This window comes from Takifugu rubripes, chromosome 7 (genome assembly GCF_901000725.2).
Source record: "Takifugu rubripes chromosome 7, fTakRub1.2, whole genome shotgun sequence".
Lineage (NCBI taxonomy): Eukaryota > Metazoa > Chordata > Actinopteri > Tetraodontiformes > Tetraodontidae > Takifugu > Takifugu rubripes.
Genome location: NC_042291.1, coordinates 14,428,330 through 14,452,803, shown reverse-complemented (window position 1 = coordinate 14,452,803; position 24,474 = coordinate 14,428,330). Strand labels below are relative to the sequence as shown.

At 49.8% G+C, this 24,474-nt stretch overlaps 1 protein-coding gene across 1 annotated transcript; it reads left to right on the top strand.

Annotated features, from left to right (window-relative positions):
- The first annotated feature begins 45 nt into the window (after nucleotides 1-45).
- efna4 (ephrin A4) lies at nucleotides 46-24,474 on the top strand. The gene is made up of 5 exons (XM_011605821.2): nucleotides 46-568; nucleotides 14,646-14,944; nucleotides 17,259-17,327; nucleotides 22,569-22,595; nucleotides 22,994-24,474. Exons 1-5 carry the CDS (start codon nucleotides 447-449, stop codon nucleotides 23,080-23,082), a joined length of 606 nt encoding a protein of 201 aa, XP_011604123.1. The 5' UTR covers nucleotides 46-446; the 3' UTR covers nucleotides 23,083-24,474.

The window sequence follows — 24,474 nt, the reverse complement described above, 5'->3', positions numbered from 1 at the left end:
GTCTCCTGATTGGTCTAAAGTTTCCCGGGCCCCGCCCTCTGCCCCACGAACACGCCCCCTGCCTGTTGCAGCGATGCCAGCTGGCAGATTTATCTCTCCTGACCTTTACTGGTTGTTGGAACTCTTATCTTTAAACTCAGGTTTTGTTTTCCTTAAGTGTGTTTTAGTTTTCCAGTTCTCTGTTTTTAAAAAGCCTGCCGGGAGGTTACGTTGAACTTTTCAACATTCAGTGTGATTTAGTTTTATGTATTTTATTTTTTTCCCGATCGGCTTTAATTATTCCTTCGGGCAACACGTCAAAATGCCGCAGCAAATGACAGAGAGCAGGCTCTTGTTTGCAAGTCTGTGAAACTCCACTAGGAAAGTTGCTCTTCAGCCGGATCCCCTCACCTGATTCCAGTCCCAGCCGCGGCGCGGTGGCGCAGCTCCTCCTCGGGGCCCCCAGGATGGGCTCCCCAGCGTGGACACTCGCGTACCTGCCCGTCTGGAAAGCCACGATTTTTCTCCACGTAATCTCATCCGCCTTAGCTAAAAGACACGCCGTGTACTGGAATTCCACCAACACAAGGTGAGAGGAAAAACTTAATGACGCGCATTTCCCAGAAGACGCGGATGCGCTTCGGTGCGCCACATCTTCCCTGCGGGTCAAATTAACGTTTGATTCGGAGAACAAACTTGGGGGTTCGTCTCCAACTCGTTTGCATGAGACCAACGCGGCTGGTTTGAACTTGCGCTGTCATGTCTTTGCACGACGGCCACGCTTCCCCCGAATGACTGGAGCTACAGAGTTTTAAAGAACCTCTTTAATGTTGTGTATCACTTCCGGGAGCAGCTATGATCACCTGAAAGCAGCACAGAGGCATGTTGGGAGCCATCTGACTGCTGTGTCGGCTCATTTAGAGAGCCTTGGCTTTAGATTTTAAATGAAGTCGGTCTGAGGAGTTGCTGTTTGGGGTTTACAGTGATGCTAAAAGTTCATTCTAAAGTTAAAGGAAAAGCGTTTGCTGGCTTGATTGGAGCCATCAGGCAGACAAAGTCAGGCTCACCTGCTGATCCAGGTGTTCCTTTCTGGATAATTGAAGGGTTGAGCTCTGAGCCCTGCGGGCGAGAGGCTTTGCTCACGACACGTTCATGCCGGCCTCCTGAAACACTGAGGGTAAGCCTCGGCCGGAGCTCGCAGGCTGATGCGAGCCGTGATTCTGTGTCCAGGCAAATAAAAGCCCGGCTCTTGTAATATGGATCCGGCGGAAATGTGGTTTAAAGGGAGCACTGAAGATTAGGAAGCACCTCCGTCTTCCTGGGATGGACGGTCACGGTGTGTGGCAGGGCCACACAGTCGGCTGTGGCAGCGCACAATCGCCGCGCCACCAGCATGGCGGCGGCGGGCAGCCCACTGTGACGGGGAATCGCTCTCATCAGGACCAGCATGCAATCACAAAGCTATCAGGGCAGCCGCGGTGCCGTGCCGGGCTCAGAATCCCCCGGGTCTACAGCTTGGACTCTCCTTCATACCTTCTCTCCTCACTCTTCATTACCTCCCTTGTTACATCCTCCTCTCCTTTTCATTTTTTTGTCTGTGCCCCCCTGCCCCCACACTCACACACCACCTTCACCTGCTTTATCTCCCTGCTGCCCAGTAATGGATACTGGTGGTGTGTTTAGTTGAACTGAAGTCATTTTCTCCTTCCTTTTTTTTTTTCTCTTAGCTGCTTGGTCAGCCAGGTTAGCTCTGCAAATGTAGCTACGCTAACAAACATGCAGGCAGAGAACCTCAACCATAAAACCACAGGTTATTTTGTGTTTACAGTGTTGTGATACAGCGTTGTCTAGTGCCAAACCTGGCGATTAACCTTTGCAAACGTGTTTCCCTAAGCCGCTCTGGTCAATATTTATATTAACAAAGCTGCGTGGAGGGTTTGTTGTTGGAAACTATGGCACGACCCTGTAATTCCCCCAGGTTTTACAAAGCCTTTTACTTTCTTTTAGTGCCAGTAATTGGATTTCCAGATTGCAACGTTATTGTTTTGATTCACCGCTTTCATAAGCAAAATTGCTCCCAGCAAAACCCGCTGTTGTCGGTTACCTGCGCGGTCAGAGGACGGGGAGCTTGATGACTAGTGGACCATTTGAAGAGACGCGTTATTCCCTCTGGAGACGGAGACTAAAACAGGCAAATGGCGGACTTTTGAAAGCGTAATTCAGGACGTTGCCAACGTTGTGGCTTTGCATGCTAATATTGGTCAGTGTCTGCTGTGCTTGTTAATGGGCGGCTAGATGCTAACACTTTCCTATGCTAACCTATTAATGCTCTTGCTTCAAATAACCATTGCAGGTTTGAATCTTGACTAAAGTCTTTTAGAAAATATTGGCTATTGGTTAGCGGGGCAACTTTTACCACCTTCAAAACAGAAATGGTTGAAGCCAAAACCACACGCTTCTCCATCTTAAGGGCTGCAGCAGGCGAGTAAAACTGTCTCCTTTTTAATACAGATGACAGAAGATGCTCTCTGGCTATTACAATTCCTTCAACATCTATTTATGGTTTTAATGAAGCGGGGGCAGCGAAGTGGAGACTGGAGGGCCTTGTTGCGCTGCTCCTCTCCAGCTAATATGGCTGTAACAAAGGCTCAGTGAAGCCTTTTAACCAGCACACATTTAGCACCCTCCAGAGTGAAAAATGGAGCTCTGAAATGGAAGTGATAGAGTGACTGTGGGGTCAGCGGTGAGTCTGATTCCCCGCTTCTTTCACCGTGCGACTTGAGCAGCTCGATTGCTCTCTTTTTTATGATTTTATTAACACGGTTTACGATCATTCTCGGTTTTATTACAGTGTTTCTCTCAGAGCAGTACTTCCTCATTCGCAGGTAGATTATTTTTTGACTTCCTGGAGCAGTTAGTAGTCAGTAAAATGTTACGAGCGAAGTTCCTGGAGCTTGTGTGTTTGTCTGCTCTCCCACCAGTGGTGCACTCCGGGGTACGCTTTAAAACTTGGAGGAAGTAAGTTGCCAGGCCTTTTTTTTTTCTCTCTCTCTCGCTACCGCAGCGTTGCCGTCTGGTGCCAGGGTCGTCTTCATGGATTTACTCGGGAAAGTTCTCTCGCCCTCTGACTTACCTCCCGGTTTTGGCACACCTCCACTCCTGCATTCTCTCCCGTCCAACACGGCAGCAGGCAAACCTGTTGCAACAGTTCTCTGACCTTGGAGGCCCTGTTTGCTCGGGCCTTTTGTCTCCAGTGCAGAATCAGGATTTAGCCTTGGTGGAGAAGACTTTCCCACACAGCGACTTGCTCCACAACGGGGATACCGTTGCTACCTTCCTTGGCTCTCCCTCTCCCTTGATCTCATAAGTTGGGACATTTACCCCATCTCATATGAACCCCCAGCATCCCTCCCGTGACACGGGCTCGCCGTGCACTCCCCACTCCAGTGGTGCACGTGGGAACGTGGCGCTGCCCGATGAATATTTGCTCGCCGTGTCTTTATTGAAAGCTCCTCGTTCAGGTCTTCTGTGTAATCTCTGCTCTGTTTATGCATCATTTCCCTCTTGTGTGCGCACTCATGATCTGGTCTAAATACCAAAGTAAATCTGGGTCGGTATAGCTCGCACAAGCGCAGGCCCGTGCACGCAGAGACGCTTGTGTATTTGAATCCTGTTGGCAAGACCATTGCGTTTCCAGGCTGAATTGTGATTTATTCACTTCTTTTTTTTTTTTTTAGCAGGTTGCTAGACTCCCCCACCCTATGCGTGCATACGTGCATGTGCATACGTGCATGTGCATACGTGCATGTGCATGCAAATGAACGCATTTCCCAATACTGTCCATTATCTCCGCTCTGTGTCTGTTTCTGGACCTGTAAATGATTAACCCACAGAACCTGGCTGAACCTTTATAAACAACCCCACAGCGGGTTAATTAACACTTTATTCCCCGTCCTGCTAACAAAGCGACCTCCCTTGCCTGACCCCCCCCCCCCCCCCCCCCCCCCCCCCTCCTGGTCTCTCCGTCATTTGTCTGGATCGCCGTCTCCCTGCCGTTAAGGTGTCTCTCCGAGTCAGCACCCATTGTCTCCGCCGCTTAAGATCTGGAGATGAGTGAGCGAGGAGCGATTGTTGGCCTTATCTGTGTTTGTAAATGTGCTTTGTGTCTTTTTGGGGGCGAGTATATTATCTGGAGGTGAGCTGGGGGGGCGAGATAGCTGCATTTATACGCTCCATCCCCATCTCTGTTCAATAAAATCAGGTGGTGTTTTCCTTATTGTCCGTACATTGAGTTGCTTGCTGGGCCATTGGTGGTAAACGCAGTAGAAAAGAGGAAGAAACCAAGAAAAGGAGCAGAGTTTCACCTTTCCCTGCTGCTCTAGAGGCGAGTTTTGCTGCCATTCTGGTTTTTTTCTTCATAGATGGCTCACCGGCGATTCTGTTTCGCAGATGTGCGACCACAGCGTTCCCCGCCGCCGTCGTCCCTTTTCCACGTGCCTGCCTCTGTGAAATTGGTAATCCTCCATCTTAGCGGTATATTATCACCCAGCGCGGCACCGACATGAAAGTTGCGCCACGACAACAGCGATGTGCACGCGGGAAGAATCGGCCACACTGTGCCGAAAATGAGGTTCGGGCGGAGGCCCGGCAGCGAGGACGTCTGTATTAAAATGGATCAGATAGTCACAGTGCAGCTCGGAGCCGTCTGAGCAGACATGATGTACAGGCATGAAAGGACGGCCGCTCTCTCTCCTCACGGTCAGGATATTTAGTCAATCGATGCCAATTTAACACCCTGATATTATCGCCCGGCTGCTCGCATTATCGCTAGGCTGCATGTGTGGACTCATCTCTTTCCCAATTTTCCCCCCACGTCGGCGTGTTCCTCTGTGTCCACGCGTGCATCAATATTAGGATGCATTAAGCTGTAATAACCCGCGTTTCATGAGCGCGTGCTAGCGGGGCGGAACCAGGCCAGGACCGCCGCCGGGGTGAGGACGGGCCCGGGTGAGCTGCGCTCATTCACGCCGCGCACCGCGGCGGGCGGCGGGCCAACTGTTTGTCGTCTCTGACGCCCCGGACAAAACGGGCGTTTAATGGCGGCGTGAGAACGGTCTCAATTTAAGCTCGGGCAGAAACGGCACAGTCTCGCCATTGTTCAGCCGGTGTTTGCGTTTCTGAGTCGCGGGCACACGTGCGCACAGAGGCGCGTGCACATACCAATACTCAAGAACGCACAACCTCGAACAATGCTCCTCCACTCAGCTCAGAAATCCTGCCAAGAGGCAACCTGGGAATTCCCTGAGAGAGAAATTGAATTAGTATTGACCCAGGCGGAGCAAAAGGCTGTAGCAGAGAGCTGGATTATTGTACCATACAAGGCCCCGGCTGCCGGGAGGACACCGAGACATGTTTTCCATTATGGCAGCAGGCTGCAGAGGTGACTAGAAGACCGTCGCCCCAGCAGATCATATTACCGACATGCTGCCACGCACGCTGTCAGGCGGTGCAATTTCTATTTAATCTCAGGGCTTTTGGGGCTGATTATGGATCCGAGTGTCCAGACCTGATGAGGAACAGGCGAGTCTTGCTCGGTTCCAGGTCCTCCTGGTACCGACTCGTGTTCCTGTGGATAGGCAGCGATGGGTTCTGATGACAGAATTGCTCGCCTCACTTCTCTCTGATTCCTGCCTCGTTTAGTGTTGCACGTGCTGGATATTAACGAGCCACGTATTTTGCTATAGTTTCAGTTACACGTTAGCTTTTCTTTCCCAATAATTTTAAGTTGTGTCACCGGGGGGGGAATGTCGTTTTCTTTGACTGAAAACAAACAAGAACATTAAAAACAACATGAAATATTAATTCCGGACCTGCTAGAGTGGAAAACGCACCCTCTGTTTCATTAACCCCCCCCCATCTAGCCCTCTAGCTCATTAGTGATTATTTATTAATTAGCATTTACTGATTTTTGCCCTCTACTGTTCATTTGGAATCCATCTGACCTGTCCAGTCTCTGCAGTTCATCCAGTGTTTTAAAAGAAAACTTGATAAAACACTTTCCCAACAACATTCCCAGGATGTAAGTGGGAGGGGAGGACCGAGTGTTTTTCCAGAGGAGGTGGATCACATGATGCATTTATGATTTTAGATTTTCTTTGCTGGAACAAAAGCTAATATTATTTTTCCATTTCCTCCCTGAATATGGCGGCGCAGCATTCTTTCCAGTCCCCAGTGAGCGTGAGTGCAAGCACGTAAATGCACATACGCCTCTTTTTTTGTTTTTTTTGGTGGGCTGGTATGCAAATACCGCATGTAACACACACACACACACACACACACACACACATTCCCTTTCTTTTCCTTTCCCCGTCCCCTAAGATTGTAAAAACATTGAAGCGGCGGTGGAGGGATCGAGGGATGGAGGCTGCGGTTGGGAGGGGACGGAAGGGAAACAGTCAACAGATTTCAATTCCCAAACCGGCTCGGGGAGACCCCGAGGGATGATGGGAAGAGGTGAGTGGGGGGGGGAAGGGGAGAGAGGAGAGGGAGGACGTCGGCAGGTATTATGATCACTGTCACCGGCAGGTATGACGAGCGGTCCCTCTCCCGTCAGCCACTCCTGCCACGCGCCCGCACATGCTGACAAGAGCGCGAGCACAGGTGTGACACGCACAGAGCAGCGCAAAGCTATGATTACCGGGGGGGGGCAGGTGTAGCACACACAGGCTAGCAACAATAAGATCAGGAAGCCTCGGGGAAGGAAGCCTCATGTACGCAGACTTTTGGTAATAATAGGATTCACACGCGGCTGAGAGATCCCTGCTGATTTTCCCTGTTGGCCTGTGCACGTCGGGCGTGTATCGGCACCAACTATGAGTGGAATGTTGTGTGATATGCATATTCAAACACGCTCAGAGTTTTGGAGGCATGACGACGAGACGTGTGTGTGCGTGCGTGTGCGCACACGCATATTTGGATACGCTATTTCTGTAGCAATAACCAGGACCACATGGTTTTCTGCTGTGCAGTAATGCGCAGCTTGATCCCCGTCTCCTGATACTTGGCATGCTATTTTTTCCCCTCTACTTTCTTCTTGGTTTTTTTTTCTGAATTTCCCTTCTCGATATTTGTTCCAATCAAAGCTGTAATGAGCTCCAGAGAACCCGAACCTTTTTTCCGAATTGACGGACATGATGTTATTGTTTTAAAAACACTGATTTAGCTTCATTAGTAACATTTCCAGCAGTTCCGTTGAATAAAACATATCAAACCTCCTGCAAAAAGTGGTGCTTGAAGCAAATTTATCACATAACACGTCTTTTACAAATGTATCTCTTTTGTTGGACGTTGTCAGAAATGATCAGTCGTAGCTTAATTGTGGTCTGAAAACGTGCGGAGAAGTGGCTCCTTTCTGGGGTTTCTCACTCAGAATTGAAGAGGGGAAATAGCCTCGTCCCAAATCTCAATACCTTTGGCCTTGCAGCAGGAGAACTCATGAATCTCATCAGCTGAAAATGGAGTTCTACTCTGCTGTTTCCCAAAACATGTGGAGCAGATGGTCCGTGTTTGTTGTTTTTTTGGTTGTTTTTTTTTAATGGTTGTGAAATTAATCATTGTGTGTTCACCTTAAGCAACAGTGACAAATGCTGGGGGAGAAAAAAAAACTTGCACAGGTTTTGGTTTTCACAAGCTGAGCTGCGTTTCAGAATCAAAGGGCCATCAGACGGCCTCTTTTTGTGCGGGTTCGCTCGTCATCTGGAAGCAAACGGCCACGCTGACCCATGTGAGTGTTAATCTTATAACTTGGGGTCATTGAGGTTCATTACTTTAAGTAGTGACCAGTCATCTTTAATCCCAAATTAATCACTTAATCCCAGTCCAGTGTCAGGATGTTGTTAGCGCTGCTGTCTGCAGCTCCACTCTTGACCCCCACCACTTCCTGACCCCCCCCCCCCCCCCCCCCCCCCCCTTCTTTCTTCCTTGTTATTGTGTCTTAACCCTTCATCAGTGTTGTGGAACTTTCCAAGAAATTCAAGGGGCATCCGGCTTTGAGGCGGCAAATGGCATCTGGTTTCATCAGCCGAAATGTTAAAAGCGTGAATTCTGGCGCTCGCGGTGTAAAGGAAGTGGAATCTGTGCTGGTCGCCGGAGGCGGAGAGTACTTTTGTACTCAAGGAAATGAACTTTTACAAATTTTAGGAAGTAAAAGACTGGAAATTCACTGATTCAAGTATAAAAGGAAGTCCATTAAAATGCAGGGCGAGTCGCGTTTACCGTTAGCCTCTCTGTCCCACTGTGCGGTAAAACGCACAAATTAATACGCAATTAAGACATTTAGAAATCTTCGGAGGATTAACAGTGAGCATTTTAGCATTTTTCCCAACATTTCCTCATAAATATGCCGCACGAATTTATGAATAACACATTTACAGCCTTCCCGGCGCTGAAGAAATTCCCCGTTTAATTTCTTTCTTTGAGGATATTAGTGTCGCGCTAATTGAACGTGCACAAGGACAGGGCGGCGGGACGGCTGTGCGTGACTAGAGCGGGACAAAGTCGGCTGCCTGGAGGGGCAACAAGGGGGGACCTTCCATACCCCCGATTGCACAGAGTGATATGAATCTTAACCAATGTGACGGAGAAAGATGGAAAGGGCGAGAGAGGCGAGGATCTGCTCGGAGGGAAGGGAGAGGGACGGGGCCAGTTTGGACTCCTGGGATTCCGACGCAGTGACCGTGAAAGTGCTTAGATAAACAGAGAGAAAGATTGTAGTGGCCTTGGTGGCGGCGGTGGAGCGCAGTGGGCGAAATGGCGGTTAAAGAAGCAGCGAAGGGAACGGGAGATGAGAAGGTGGAAGCGGGCTGATGGGGGGAGGAAACCAGACCTCCTGAAGGGAGGGCCGAAGAAGGAGTCGCAGGAGTGAAACCAAGTATAGAAGTTTCTTTTTTTTTTCATAGGAGTTCACCACAAGTCAGATGGACAAAAAGAGGCCGGCGTACTCCATTAACTCCTTAACTCATGTGCCTCCTCTTCTACTCCATCTTCTCCTTCTCCCTCGCTCCCTCTGTTTAAATAATTCAGGCCTGCTGGCTGTGTTAGCCAAGGTTTCCTGGTCGTGTGTGCGCGCTTGTCTGTATGACTGACTGGATTTTGCCCCCCAATTATTTTTTTTCCTGCTTTCAATGATCAAATACGAGCGAGGGAGTCAGACAAAATGCACACCTGGGATGCTCCACTCTTCGCATTATTATAGAGAGAACAGCAAAGTACACAAGCGCGGGGGAAAAGTGTGCACGGCATCAGACGTGTGACCTACTTAGTAAATGATGGATTCCTAAAGCCAAGTCTGATTTATTGGCCGGGGGTATTGGCTTTGTGAGTGCCCTTTTCTCTCTATGAAGTGTTTCAGAGGAAACGTGCGCGCTTTAAGGGATGAAGCCGCGTCCTCCTTAAGCCACTCGCACAGGTGAGACAGCTGACAGCTCCAGGATGCACAGAAGTGCTCATTTGTACAGCGGATGAACAAAAGGGTAAGCTGTTGTGGTACGGAGTGTACAGGACAACATTCGTCTTGGTGGGTTTCTCCTGGTCACCTGACCAGAGGTGAGCTCATTCCAACATAATAAATATAAAAAGAGATAAATCTGTTAATCTGCATATGTGAGGAAATGTTTAATGGGAAGTTGGCGATAGCCATCACCAGCACATATGAACAGCACGCATTATTTGAATGTCAAATTTTAAAAAAAATGGCGCCACCTGCTTAGTTCAACAGTTATTTATCTGCACGTCACGTTCATCCCATGTTTTCCCGTTCTGGTTTGCTGAATTCCGAAGCAGAAACGTTCCCGCGAGACAAATGATGGGAATTAGCCCTGCTGACACTTTGGGCTAATACATGTTGATAGATTTCCAGAACCGTTTGAGTCATGGCTCCCCGCGTCCACCCATCCTGGCTGTCACCGTCTTCCTCTATTGATCTCGCCACTGTCTGTGGGGCGAGCTAGCGCGGCTATATTCAGCTTTACGTATCGGAGTCTGGCACCTCTACAAATCAGCCCTATATTTACGCTGCAGCTCGATTTAGACTGCAGAAACATGGAGAGCATTCATTACTCTGAGGTTTGGGCTGTCCAATGGAAGGATGCAGGGGGGGAAAAAAGACGAATGGCGCAAAGGGTTGATGGGTGGGGCTGTTGGCTTGGCTCCAATCCCAGTTCCTGATTGGGTGTTGTCGTGGAAACTGCACGTCTGACCTTATTTACCCCCCTCCACACGCCTCTTTCCTGTACGTGCGGCCCGTTGCCGCGCTCTTTTCACCCGTCACTCGTCTCGGCGTGAGAGCTTAAAGCCATCTTTTTTTTCCCCCCCTCTCTCTTAAGTGTGGCCACCTCCACGCAGAGAGACTGAGAAAGTTGAGACGAGACACGTTTAGCGACCTCTTTTCTGACGGAATGTGCCGACACGTATTTTTTTTATCCAAACCGCTACAACATAAAGGAAGTGTCACTCCAGTCCATTCGTACCGTGGGCAGTAATTTCCTACCCCGCAGAGCTTATTTCAAGATCAGACCTGACCACACAATGAGGCTGGTGCTTATGCATGACTGAGCTCTGCCACAAAGGCCTGTGCTGGTTCCTGCAGACCCGTATCAGAATATTCGGATGGATTGGTTTCCATGCTGATGGCCTCTGTGGCCCCTAATCTTGCAATTTTCTTCAGCTCTGATGGCTGGAGCTGCGCATCCTGTTGTGCTGCTGAGTCCCACAGAAAGGATGAATACACACACAGCACACGCCGGCCTGGAAGGGTACCTGTGCACTAAGAGGCGGAAAATAGGGTCTGTCTTTAACCGAGCCTGGGAATCCTTTGGGGCCTAAACTTGAAGGTGTGTGTGTGTGTGTGTGCTGCTTGCTGCTTGCTGTCACATAGAATGTGAGTCCATGCGATCTGCAGATCTGCTTCAGTAAACTTCCCGTTGCCTGGTCAGCCAATGGATTCTGGAGAGAAATAAAGGTGCAGCCACTTGCTTCATCCAGTACCTGTTAACCATACTGACCTGGATCCTGTGTGTGTGTGTGTGTGTGTGTGTGTGTGTGTGTGTGTGTGTGTGTGTGTGTGTGTGTGTGTGTGTGTGTGTGTGTGTGTGTGTGTGTGTGTGTGTGTGTGTGTGTGAAGGAAATATTCCAGATTGGAATGCATGTCAGTTCAACATATGTGTAAACCCACAGGCCCAAATGGGTGAAGTCACATATGGAGATCAGGCGTCACAGCAATGAAAGCAGGAGGGTCTGATGTGGAGCTCCACGTCCCATTGACCTTGAAGGCAGCACACACGCCAAATACTAATTGCCGCCCCCTCACCCTCTTTTCCAAATGAGGAGCAGCAGATCGGCGTCTTAGTTTGAGGTCAAGTTGTTCACACTCTAAATCCACGCTTACGAGTGTGTTTGGTTAGAGTGGAGGGGGTGGCAAAGGCAGCTGGGTCGGCAGGATGATGGGAAGCCCAGATGGTCAGAGGTAGGGGGTGAAGCCCTTGTTTGTGCGCATTGAAGGGAGGAAGCGCCAGGTTAGACACAACACGGGTGTTTGGGCTGTGGACACAGCTCGGCTTTGTATGGGAGTATTGGGGGATGTTGGGAATGGTTGTTTTGAGCCTGCTCCATTTAACACTCGTGCACAGAAAGATTGAGGAGGAAATGGGGTGAAAAAGCGTTTGAGACGCGGAAATTCTTGGGTATGAAACGAGAGGCTTGGTGCGGCCGTAGCCCTGAGTGTGTTTACGCTCTGCCGCAGCAGGATGCAAGCAAAGGTCACCGCAGCTTTCCAGGAAGCGTTCCCTCTCTGCAGCCTCCTTTTTTTCCCCGTGTAATCCTGAATGATCCCGAATGATCATTTAAAAACTGCTTCGCCGTTGTGTTTGATGAGCAGTTGATGCTGTTGGTTTCTGCGCGTGCTGTGGTCGGCGTGCTGCGCTACCACCGGCCAAGAGATGCCGACCACCAGTGACCCCGGGGAGAGATCACCCTGGAAACGAGCCGCACTTCGCCAGGCTTTTCCGGCTCTGGCCGTCGATGCCGACGGACCCAGGCTGGTCCTCGAACCACCAGGAAACGGGTCGCTGTGACAGGAGAAACTCCAACCCACCCGGAATCTTAGCAGAATAACTTTATATCGATTTGGAGCGCTTCTTTCCATTAAAGGCATTCCGTATGCAGCGTCTGTTCAGTATTCCTGGAGCTGTGTTGTGGGATTGTTGCTCCTTTAATTATTCTCTCATATTAAAGGATCAAAGGTCTCAGCCCTCATCCGCTGCATTTCATTAGAACCGCTCACATTCCCGTAGACAACGGCTCCCGCTCTGCTGTGAGCACCTATGTGGACGTAGGCAACCATTTATGTACGGTTTCATCATTTTCCCGGGAATTTCTTTTGTTGCAATTATGCAAAAGCGAGGCGAGTTTGGACTGGTGCGGGCTGCGTGGCTCGGATTGTCCCGCTGGATGAGATTTTTTCTCCATGAAGCGAGACCTTGCACCATCTCTCAGAAGGGTGTCGCCGATCGCCCTCTGGCTTGGAGGCTCCGGCATGTTTTATTCTCCGGATTCACTTTCATGTCTTTTGCATGTGCATGTCGGACATGTGTGAGCCTCCCGCACGTGTGTACCTCCGAGACGCTGCCCTCTTCCCAGTCCTCCCTCGCCAGTCTTCTTCTTTAGCTTGGCTTTCAGAGGATTGACCCGCTGATAGGCTGCCGCAGCGCTCCGTTCTTATGACACCTGAAGCTTTGCCGACGCTCCCATGGTACCCCCGCGCTGTCACCCCTCTCCTGCGCGGTGGCTGGCAGGAGGGCGAGGATGTAGAGTGTAATTGGGGCGTACCGGAGCCTACCAGGGCCGGAGGAAAGCAAAAGGGAGGAAGGAAAAAAGGGCTGACAGTTTGACATCAGTAGAGCTAGCTGTCTCCGTAATTGCTTGAGTACATATAGCGCGGGTCTCAAAGCCGCAACCTCTGAAGCTATAGTTTGCAAATGAGTGCACGTCAGCCAAAAGTGGGAAGAGACGAGGGGCGAGCCGGGAAACCGGGACTTGAGGAGTTCAAAAGAAGTCTCGGGTGAATGACACGTATAGCAGGGGCTGCAGCGTGTAGACACAGCACATGTCTATTATTACGTGCCCTCGCACACATGCGCTTCCACAGATGGTGCACCTAAATAAACACTTCACAGCCCCAGAATGCACCGCAGGTAATCAGAAGACGGGCCGCCCACTGTGTGCTCTGCATTCTCTTCTCCAGACCATCGAGCGTCTTTGCTGGACTGTAATTAGCGCACACGGGTAATAGAGCTATCGCACACGCGCTCCCGCGCACACACACGGGAAGGGTATTGATCAGGAAAAGATGTGTGTCCTGAGTGAGGCATCCTGATCGATGGTGCCCCTGTCCCGCTGATAGATTGCCATTTTGGCACGCTCGCTATTGAGCAGGAAGCGGCTTTGGTGAGACCTGCCTCCGAGCTCTCCCAAAAGACACACACACACACACACACTTTTCTCCCACGCTTTGGTTGAAAGTAAATGGGGAATGTATCAGGTTTTTTTCTCATTCGGTTGGTCTGTTGTCATTTTGCCCCGGCGCTGCATCCGTCCCGAACACCCGCTGCAGGATCACTGGAGCATCACACACATCGCTTCCTCTCTGTTTGTTGTCAGTCTGTCTCCTTGTTTTGTGTCCACAGTCTTTTCTTTCTTCTTCCTCTTGGTTTTCCCTCCATCTGCCTTCCCTCCATCGAGCCCCCCCCCTCGTTCCCCTTGTTCTCTTCCACTGGTTTCCAGCGTTCCCTTCCTCCCTTCGCTCTGTCACCCCTCTGTAAAGGCTCTCACCGATGGACCTGAACCTTCTGCCCAAAACCAGGCTGTGCTCCCTATTCCTCGGCGCTCCATGTGACGAGGAGACCAATTAACTTCACTTAGACTCTCTGGGGTCACCGAATGAAGCCTTCCACTTTCTTTTACTACTTGTTCGCCCCAACTTTCTTCTTTGGGGCCTTCTCATTGCTTATATTTAGTTCCACCCTTTGAGCTCTGCGCAGCTCTCTTGTTGCCCTTCTACCTCTGTCTCCATCTGGGGCCCCTCATATCACTCCATCGCCCACATTGCACCCATCCATTTGTCATATTTCTCCCCTCACTGGCTCTCGCCCGCTATTTTATCAGCACGCGCTGGTATGATTCACTCAGGGTTTTAAATTTTCTTACTCTGGATGTCATCTCCCCCACTCATCTTCATTTCCCCCGCTCCGTATTTGCGCCGTAGCAGGCTGGAGGCGCATGCATTATGCATCTCCGTTCTTCTGAATCGGAGTTGTTCTGCAGCCAGTCAACCTTAGCCGAAGCCATGATCTGCCCGCATCTGCGTCTGGCTGCACAGCGTAAAGAGTTATTCCGCTCTGAACTCTCTTCCCTTTAAACAAGCGAGGGCGAGTTTCCCTGCACCCAACGCCGCCGCCGCTCGCCATTTTTATCGCTGTTTGTATTGACAAACTGCCCATCTGATGCTTCTGCAGGTCCAGATGGGTCGTGAAGCGCTGATGCTGTCATCATCTCGCTCTACCCTCGTATAATCACCGCCGCTCCTAATAAATATTCATTTTTCTCCTCTGCAGGTTAACATCAGGTAATCTGTCCATCCAGGTGAACCTCAATGACTACCTGGACATTTACTGTCCACACTACCCCAACAAGGGCGCCTTGGGCCCAGGACCGCCAGAGACGGTGGCCCTTTACCTTATAGGAGACGCCTCTTTCAAGGGCTGTGTGGAGACCAGAGGGGCCATCAAGAGGTGGGAGTGCAACACCCCGCACGCGCCCTTCGGACCGGTGCGCTTCTCTGAAAAGATCCAGAGGTTCACACCGTTCTCGCTCGGGTTCGAGTTTCTACCTGGGCACCACTACTACTACAGCTGTGAGTAGAAGACGGTGTGTGTGTGTGTGTGTGTGTGTGTGTGTGTGTGTGTGTGTGTGTGTGTGTGTGTGTGTGTGTGTGTGTGTGGGTGGGTGGGAGGGGTCGGATCATTTGCCGCCGAGCATTTTCTCCTGGTTTAACCAAATCATTAACCAAACTATTTAACTGTAATTCTGTAAATGTGAGCTCATAAATCAGAAAACTAAAATTTTCAGCTTGACGCGTACGTGGACGTGGACTCGTACGTCCATCACGTTCACTCAGGCTTGATGTTGTGAAATAACCCAGAAACAGGGAAATTTCGAGGTTTTTTTATTTTGTCGACTTTTTTTTTTGTGTGTGTTGCTGGATGGAAGGGAGCATCAAAGTTTCCAATTTATTTCATATTTAAATTTGACAGCGAATGAAAAAAAAATGATTTTATACATTCTATATGTTCCAACGCTCTTGACCTGGATAGAAAGCTGATGAATCACCATGTAAAGCCAGGGTTTGATCAGGCTGATGTGATTAGATTTTATACCTTATCTAAAACATTGTTACATGTTAGAGGGAGGAACAAGCGCTTCCATAAATCAGCTCTCTGGCTTCTGTTGCCTCAAGTTTAACTGAGTTTATTTCTGCCGAATCTCATTTCTTATTTCAAAATGGAGCGAGAACCTCAAAAAGGTTAAATGTTTGTGAAATCACCGAGACAGAGAAGCAGACGGTGCTGGTGACAGAAGGAGAGAGAGTATGGACAGAGGCGGGGGGGGGGGTGTAGAGTGAGGAGACAGAGAAAGAAAAGGGAGAGTAACAAAAGCGATGATGAGACGGACGGAAAGAAAGAATCTTTACATAAATTACGGTTGTGGTCCATAGGACAATGGAGCATTGTGAGAGCATGAGAGAGTGATCACACACACACACACACGTACAAACACACAAGTGTACACACACTGAGCTATTGTAATTGTTCAGGCCAGTTCAGAGAGGAGCAACAATGGGATTCAGCCCCCCTCCGGTCGGGACACATCGGGTTCAGAGAGATTGTGTGTTTTTGTCCACTTCAAAGATAAGGCGTAAAGTTGCTTCTAATGTCTGGCTCTGGGCTTTGGGTTCTGAATAGGCCAACGGCTCCGGAGACACTCTAATGGCATTAGCCCGCGAGGCCAGTACAATGGCATTACCAACAGTAATGGCATTAGTCCAGCTCGCCGTTCTCACAGACAGTCCGCCGTTTCGCTCTCTGTCCGTCAGCGACCGCCGGACCCGCCACATCTGGACCCTGGTAAACAGGAAACACCTTGACGGCCTCTGACAGGCAGCTGCTCCCAACATGAAACCGCTGTAGCGGGACAAACACCGTTCGCCTAGCGACCTCTGGCAGACACCGAAGCGAAAAAGTCATAGTTCAGCTAAAAAAAATGAGCGTTCGCCACGGGAGGGGGGGCGGGGGGAGTTTCGCCATCTACCAAAACATGTGGAGCTCCAGAGTCAAACGTGGCCTCGCTTCGTTTGAACAACCGTGTAATCAAGAAATAAATAGTTCCAAAATGGCCTAAAACCCATCTAACGCCGCTGCCGTCGCACAACTTTCATTTGTGGGATTATTGTTGTGTTTGCTTTATTTGTTTGTAGGTCGATCACACTCCGTTGTAGGTCTTTTTAGAAAAGCCGCGCCCACGTGCGCAGACTTCAAAACAGATTCTGATGTCGCGAAAACCTGCCGGCGTGCGCCTTAAACCCGGGTTCAAGGTGAGCAGAGCGTGGGTGATGCGTACAACCCTCCTGGTGTCAGTCAGACTTCACACAACAACCAGCGGAATGCTGGTTGGGGCTAAATTTAGGCGCCGGGAAACAAACCTCATTAACTTGCCCCTCTAAGTGACGATCGCTGCTGGTTTGGCTTCCGGGATCTGTTTCGCCAGCACTTTCTTATAAAGTGAGCCAGTGCGCGAGTGATCCCGCCCGGCTCGTGTGGCGGGCCCCCGTTGAGCGAGCATCTGTTTGTGAATAATTCAAGCAGAAAGACGTTTAAGTGAAGACTCGCGGCTGATTTGTGTTTGCGTCGGCACCGCTCGTGTGACAGGTAACGGAGCCGAGGTTCGACACGGCTCCCACCTGACCTGCGATCTTTATCGCTATCCTAGCAACCGCTAACGACTAGCGCCGCGCTGGGCGCGCTCGTCTCGGTGACGCCGGGACGGGTTTTTGTTCTTTCATGTTGATGAGAATCATGCAGAAGTTCATTGGGCACGTGCCTCCTTCTGAGCTGTTTGTTGGCTTTGAAAGGCGAACAGCGTATGTAAATCTCTCTCCTTGTTCGCCGCAGCTCTGCCGACAGATGAAGGTCCTCCTCTGCCATGTATGAAGCTGCGCGTCACAGTGTGCTGCGAGCCGAGTGAGTACTCCTCTTTTATCTCCTCTTTCTTTCATCTCTCTCTCTCTCTTTGAGACCCGCTCTGCCTCTTATTTCTACAATCAGGCTGTATAGCATGCTGTCCCCGCTCCCTTCTCTCTCTCCCCTTGTCTTTTTGAATGCCTCAGAACGTCTAATTCCCCACGTTCTCTGTGAGACTAAACGCACCTCGCCCCCTTGACAAACCTGAACCTTATCAGGTGGCGCTCGCTCCTTTTACAAGCCTTGATCTCCCCTCTCATCTGCCCTTTACGTTGGCTTTTAAACCTAATTGGATTGAAGGGTCTTTAAGCATTAGTTCCCTCTACAGCGGCTCCCTGTTCCTCCCACCCCTCCCTCTTGGTCCCCCATTCCCTCCCCGGCGATCTGTCCCCGTCTGAGATTCCCAGCGTTGATCTAATCCAGAGTGCGCCCGGAGTAATGTTAGTCTTCCAGTCCAGTGAGCTGCCCATTCTGGTTGGGAATGTTGCCCTGGCAGTGTGGGAAGCTCGCTACACTTTTGGTGTGTGTATGAGTATGAAGTGTGTGTGTGTGTCACTTTTTTTTTTCGCCCACTGTGTGCGTGGCCCTCGCATGCACGCTCTCTTGCGTGTGAGTGAGTGCGGGTCAGCGGGTGGGCGGCTGGTCATATGTGTGTCTGCGACGTCTGTCCCAGTTCCCATCCCAGTGCCATCTACGGGGGGCTTTGCGTGCTGTCCCGCGCTCAGCTAACACCCACCTTTTTGTGGGTCTCTGCAGCTTCTGTTCAGCTAAATTTGTGCACATTTGGCGTAAATGAAGCGCTTCTGAACCTCCAAGGCTCCCGACAAACATCCCAATCACGACTGGGATTATTTGCTGATCTTTGTTCACATAAAAAAGTCTTTGTTCTCAAAATATTGTAAAATTGAGCTGTGCATGTTTAGCACGCAGCAGATACGCTAAACTGGGGATGCAGAGCCGCTAAAGTGCAATTTTTATCTATCGAATAAGACAATTTTAGCTAAAAAAACCACTATTTATTTGGCTGAGATTTATTTATCAAATCTACACATTCCGAGGTGGCGGTGTTACAGCCGGCATTAGCTCGTGGCGTCACCGCTTTGGTTGTTTCTGGCGTTTCTAAAGAAGGTGGCGCAGTTGAGATTCAGAAGATGAGAAGACGAGGAGAAAAAAAGGCACCACTGTTCATAATCCCGTGTTTTTGACCACATCAGCTGGAACTGTGCATCCATCTTGTATTTTCATATATAAATAATAAACTGGCCTGAACCGTTTAAACAGGCGCTCCACATCTGAACGTGTGTATTAATAAGTAAAAGTCATTAAATGCTGTGATGTTGCTTTATTTTCCCGTCTACAAGCTGTCTGGGTCTTATAGTTCTGGTGAATTTGGAGGACAAATGTCAACATTTTACATTTACACATCTTTATCTTCAAATGATTATTTAAACAGTATAATCCCAGGTATTCCAATTGTTGATATCAGGTAAATTTTTATCTCATAGCATGCCTGAAACAAGAGAAAATTAAGCTAAATATCTTCTAAATTTTAAAACTACGGCCCAGAATGAAAGCGAGGCAGCACAGGTCTCAGATGGATTCATAAATGCCATCTCAGTCGGGGTGCGGGACGCCGAGTAATTTGCTGTGTTATTACCGGAGTGACGGCTGATGACTTTTTTTAGATGTTAATTATCCCGCTGTCATTAATTAAAAAGGACCACAGATAGTCCTTTGCTGAGAAAATGCTAATGTTGTCTTGACCTTCCAGCAAGTATTTCCTGATCTGCCTTTGTGAGACAAAAAAATCATCAGAATTTTATTCACTTTGTGGAGTCTGCAGCCCCCCCCCCCCCACACCCCCCCACCCACCCTTGACTTTACTGTCCGTTCATTTCCATTAAAATAGCCGCACACGTCAAACTGCCATTTCCTTTTTTCTCCTTTTCCTTTCTCTCCCTCGCGTCCTGTTCTTTAACCAAAACTAATCCCGACTAAATTTCAGGATCTTGCTCTCCTCGTCGTTCGCCCCCCCCCCTTCTTTCTTTTCTAGTCTTCTATCATTCCTGAAGTGGCACTAATCCTCCCCTTCTCTCTGTCTCCTCGGAAGCCCCCCCCCCTCCCTTCCTCGTTTTTATGATCTTTCGCTACTGGAGCAAAACTAATCTCGGCACCGTCCACAAGAGTCTCTTTTACTTCCTCCGCCGTCGCCGCTTGGCTCCGCCTCCCCTCTACCCGCCCTTCTCGTGTCAACGCCATCTTCTCCTGGCGTATCTATGACCGGTAGTCATTCATCCGACTCCCTTCCCCTTATCTGGGACTCGTGCTGATGAGGCTGGAGAAAGACGGGTGAACGAGCTGAACGAGGGATGAGGAGGACAGGTTGAAGGTCCGGCGTTTGATCCCAGTTGCCGGTAGGGTGGTAACACCTCCCGGGACGGGTGGCTGGGGGTGCCCCCGTCCCGTCGCTTCGTTTGTCCTCCATCTCTCATTCCTACAGTCCCTCCATCTTCAGGCCCAGATCCCAGCCCGTGTGATTAAACCGTACAGAGCTCCACACGGAGACGCCCCCTGTGTGTATTGAAATTAATTATCTGGGATGGAACGCACACACAAAGACCCACACATACACACACACACATATATACACACACACACACACACAAAGACCCACACACACACATATACACACACACACAAAGACCCACACACACAAAGACCCACACACACACATACACATATATACACCTGCCCTCCCACTGATGTGAAGGGCAGAGCAATGATGGTGAGAAGGTCGGTCAGGGCTACGCTGTCCCCCAGTCTCCTCTCCAGGGTGTGTGTGTGTGTGTGTGTGTGTGTGTTGTCCGGGCCCTCTCTCTGCTTGTTTTTTCATGTGTGCTTGAACACTGTTGTCACGGCACCCTCCAAACGGAGCTCCGCTGGAAGGTGCTTGAGCCGCCGTTGCATCAGAAAGCTCTGAATCGGCTGTCATGTGACATCTGTGGCGCCCTGCAGCCCCCCGATTGCATATTTCGCCGTCTGGCTTCGTCACTCGCTCCACGCTCACCTATTTTCCCGTTGTAGCCTCTCCTACTGTCTTAATCGCCTTCCTTGCCCCCCCGCCCACCCCTGCCTGTCTCTGTTTTAGTCTTCCTGGAGCACAGACCGCCATCCTCGTCTAATTGATACTGTTTGGTCTCTCCCCCCCCCCCCTCCCGCCGTGACCGACCCCGGACTTTGTTTCAGTTTGCACAGCTTCACCTTTTCTCCCTTTCGGTGGCCCCCGTCTGGAGAGGCTCCTTCTCATTTCCGCTCCACATTCTCTGATACTTTCAGTCTACGGGGATAAAATCCAGTCGCGCCGCTTTGGCCTAAAGAGATGAAGGAAAAAAAAAGAAATTCCAACCACTTTTCTTGACTTTTTTTAACTTCCCCTCCTTTGCTTTGTTCCGTGCATTAGTCACGTTTGGTTAGCATTAGCCGCTGCATCTAAAATGGCGGCATGAAAGATGTGGTGGGATGGTGGAACATTGTCTGTTTCTGCAGTGGGGCGTTCTGCCGACTGGAGAAGGCGTGCACGTTCGCGCGAAGGCACCCACACTCTGAGCCACGGGGTTGTGCTAGTACGGTTGCACGTGCACGCGCCTGACTGCAGTGCAGAGACAGCTCTTTTCCTGCAGTCACGCCACCGTTGACGCCATTTTGTGGCGGAGCGCCAGCGTTCACCAAAATTATGATGTCGGAAACTTGCGTTTGCTTTTAGCGCCGCCGACGCCATTATGGCCGGGTCAAAACATGCACGTCACATGCAGCTGGCTAAACACGAGGCATTCAAGTTCCGTTTTTTTTTTTTTAGTTTTTAAAAAGCGGCGCGCTCAGCGATGGCTTTTAAATCATTTCTGATGGTAGAACTTCCTCTTTTTTATAAATAAAATAATTTCTTTGTTTAAAACACAAAGTTAAACTCCGACTTTGGCGATTTATTTGCATCGCGGCGCGTTTTCAGCGGAGACTTTCTGCTTTTTCCCGCTTTTTGCCAGTAAGAGTGGCTGTTTCGAATGTTTTGGTGCGGCGTTTCCGGAGTTCGGCTGGGCCGTAATTTTCCTTATTTTGTTCTGCGAGCGCTCACACAGACACGTGTAAAACAAGCTGAGGAGCTCGGCGAGAGGCCCCGAGCCAGCGTGTTATTTAATGCTTCGTTAACCTCAGGATGATCGTTAGTGGTACCGAACCTGAGAGCGCTTCGGCGGGCGACGTGTTGCTGCCGGGACCTGCAGCAACAGGAAGTCCTGCTGAAAACATGGCGGTTTCTCTCTCTTTTTTTTTTTTCTTTTTTCAACGCTCGGCCTTCAATTAATAAAGCGGCGTCCCCTCGGCGGCTGTGCGGCACACTGGCGTCCCCTTTCTTCTGGTCGGGAGCCAGTCGGTGGACGGCGAGGTGTTGTTTTCCTGCCGCTGGTGCGGTGTGAGCGGAGGTGGGTCCGAGGCCATTTAATAACGCCACGCTTGTGCAGCCTGTTCTGACCCTTCTGTCCTCTTCCCCCTTCTCTCTCTCTCTTCTTCTCGCTACCTGCCGTTTCGGTTGTCCTCCCCTCGCCGACTCTCCCACCCCTCTCTATCCCTTCATCCCTCCATCCTTCCTTCCATTATTTCTCTCAGCCCGCCCCCTGCTGAGAGAGTGACGCTCAGACACAAACACCCCCTCTTTTTGCAGACTCTTTCTCTGTCTTTTTCCCCCATCTGTCTGACCTTGTTTCGATCTTTGGAACCTTCTTTTTTTGTTTTTTTTCTTTCTCCACCAAACTTTCTCACTCGGGACTCCGCTGCTCCTCCTTTCATCTTCTGTCCACCTCGTGGTTGCGGTCTGTCCTTTCAAATTTTCTTGTCCCCCCCCCCTTCTTTGATTTCCTGCATCCCTTCTGCAGAGTCTTGATCATTCCTTCTCCTCATTTGCATAACACCATCTTTTCCTGTTACCAAGCGCTTTTTTTATCCGACCTTTAAGAGAATTTGCATTGGGGACATATTTGGTGTTGCGCAGACGGCCACTACTCATTTTTCATGCCGTTAGGCGTTGAATAATGGTTCATTTGTCCCTGGGTCATTTGTCTGTTTCTTGCTGTTTCTGTTCCACAAAGCTTTGGTTTCATCGGGAAACAAATGACTAATCAGCGGCTTATTTTTGCAGCCCAACTTTACCGAACTCTTTCTCTTCTCTTCTCTTCTCTTCTCCCATTACAGCCTCCGAGGGCTCCAAGCAGATTCAAGGTGAGACACAATGTTTAAGTTGATTTATTCTCACGTTTGGATGTTATTATTTGCTCGGCGGTTTCCCCGGGTTGGCGTGGATATCTTCCCGATCTTCACGGAATGGACGCCGCTCCTGCTGTAGGCGGGCAGATAACCGCCGTTATCCGTCGAAGACGTGTGAGAGTGAAGGATAAACAAATGCACAGAAGTGAAATTTACATTTAGAAAGTAATGAAAGAGGAGTCGGGTGTGTCTGACAGCAGATGTCGGCCTCTGTGGCGGCCTGGAGAAGTTTCCCCTCATGAATCTGGGACCTGGCTGCTCTCGGAGCATCTCGGTCACAGGAACACGTTCTTCTTCTTCCAAAAGAAGCACTTGTTCAAGGCCGTATTTCAAACGTTTCCTCTCTCTTCCAGTTACCACATCGTCCGCTAACTCTTGCCCTCAGAAGGCGTCTTCAGCTCCGCTCCTCGCCGTCCTCGTCCTGCTCTTGTCGGCCACCTGACTCCCTCCTGGACCCTCCCGCCTGACCTTGGTCCGACCTGGCGGTCCCATCCAGACCACCACGCGCACCGTTCAGCCTGAGCTGGAAGAACGACGTAGATCTTCGTGCCAGCGGTGAAATTCCGCTGAGAATCGGGTGTTTTCCTCGGACCGGGCCGCCGGCGCCTCAGGGAGCGACACGTCCAATCGCACTGACTCTTTCCTCGTTACTTTCGCCTCCTACCTGTTGTGTAATTAGCGAGTAACCCCCACGACGAGGCAGCGACGTTGCTTGTGGGGTTAATGTTGTTTTTCTTCTTGTTTTCTGGTGTGTTTGCTTCATTCCTGCTGCCAAACAAGCAGACACGACTGTATTAAAGATGGCTGCACCCCAGGCATTCAGGGAGAACTTCCATTTGGGTCCCTCATTTTAGATGGAAATTGGAACGCTTCTGGAAGAGCCAGACAGGGCTACTGCTGCCACCTACTGGGATTTAACTGGTTTGACTGGAGTTGAACTGGGCCGGGCCAAAAAGACAGAAAACGGGGCTTTGGTGCGATCCCGAAACAGTGGGATCCCCTTTCGGACCTCCTGTCACTCTTTGCTCGGACTGCCAAAGGACAGAGAGGATCATGGGTAAAAACGGCTTCCGCTCCACTGCACTGACCATGGAGGAGGACTGGTTGTAGACCAGAACAGCTTTGCTTCTTTTTTCTGCAATGAGGCGTCGATTGTATTTAGTCGGGTTTTATTAGAGGTAGAGATATTATTTAGAGGTAATATATTCTCCAAAATTAAGCGCGTTACCTGAGAAATAAAACCGTTTTGGCACAAGTGCCGAATTCCAGATTTCTGGCTGGGTGCCAGCGGGCAGGGCGACGCCTATTCTGATGTATGTGCGTTTGCAGAGGGATGACTTCCTTTTGTGCCAAATCTTCTTGAAATGGCTTTGAATCTGTAACGGATTTATTACATTTGGCTGGTTTTATTTACAAGTAAAAATCCGATTTCAAGTTTCATCAAATCGCTCGTAAAATTCTGCACGTCGTGTCCCAGCATTATCTTAAAATGCTGACCTTTGAAAATCCCTTTATCGGACCTTTGTTTCTCATTTTTGGTTTTCCAAATCAAAGACCTCCGTATGTTTCGTTTCCTTTATCGTGCTGTCTTGTAAATCACACGGACATTCCTTTTATTTTTTCTTCTCGATGATATTTGATGTTTGTAAATTTCATCGACGTTGAATTCCGCGCTTTTTTCGCCCTGATGTGTGTGACGTTTTCACATTTTAGTGAAGGATGTAGCGTCTTCTGTGAAGAGCCGCCTGCAATCTGAGCCTTTCTGGGTGGTTGTTTGTTTATTTTTGTTTGTTTTTTTATGACCAAGAGAACAAAATAAATAAGATCCATTGAA

Excerpts from the sequence above, each read along its gene's own strand:
- efna4 (XM_011605821.2), top strand. The coding sequence starts at position 447 with ATGGGCTCCCCAGCGTGGACACTCGCGTACCTGCCCGTCTGGAAAGCC. Across the intron at positions 569-14,645 it reads TGGAATTCCACCAACACAAG|GTTAACATCAGGTAATCTGT; the intron begins GTGAGAGGAAAA and ends TCTCCTCTGCAG. Across the intron at positions 14,945-17,258 it reads GCACCACTACTACTACAGCT|CTCTGCCGACAGATGAAGGT; the intron begins GTGAGTAGAAGA and ends TGTTCGCCGCAG.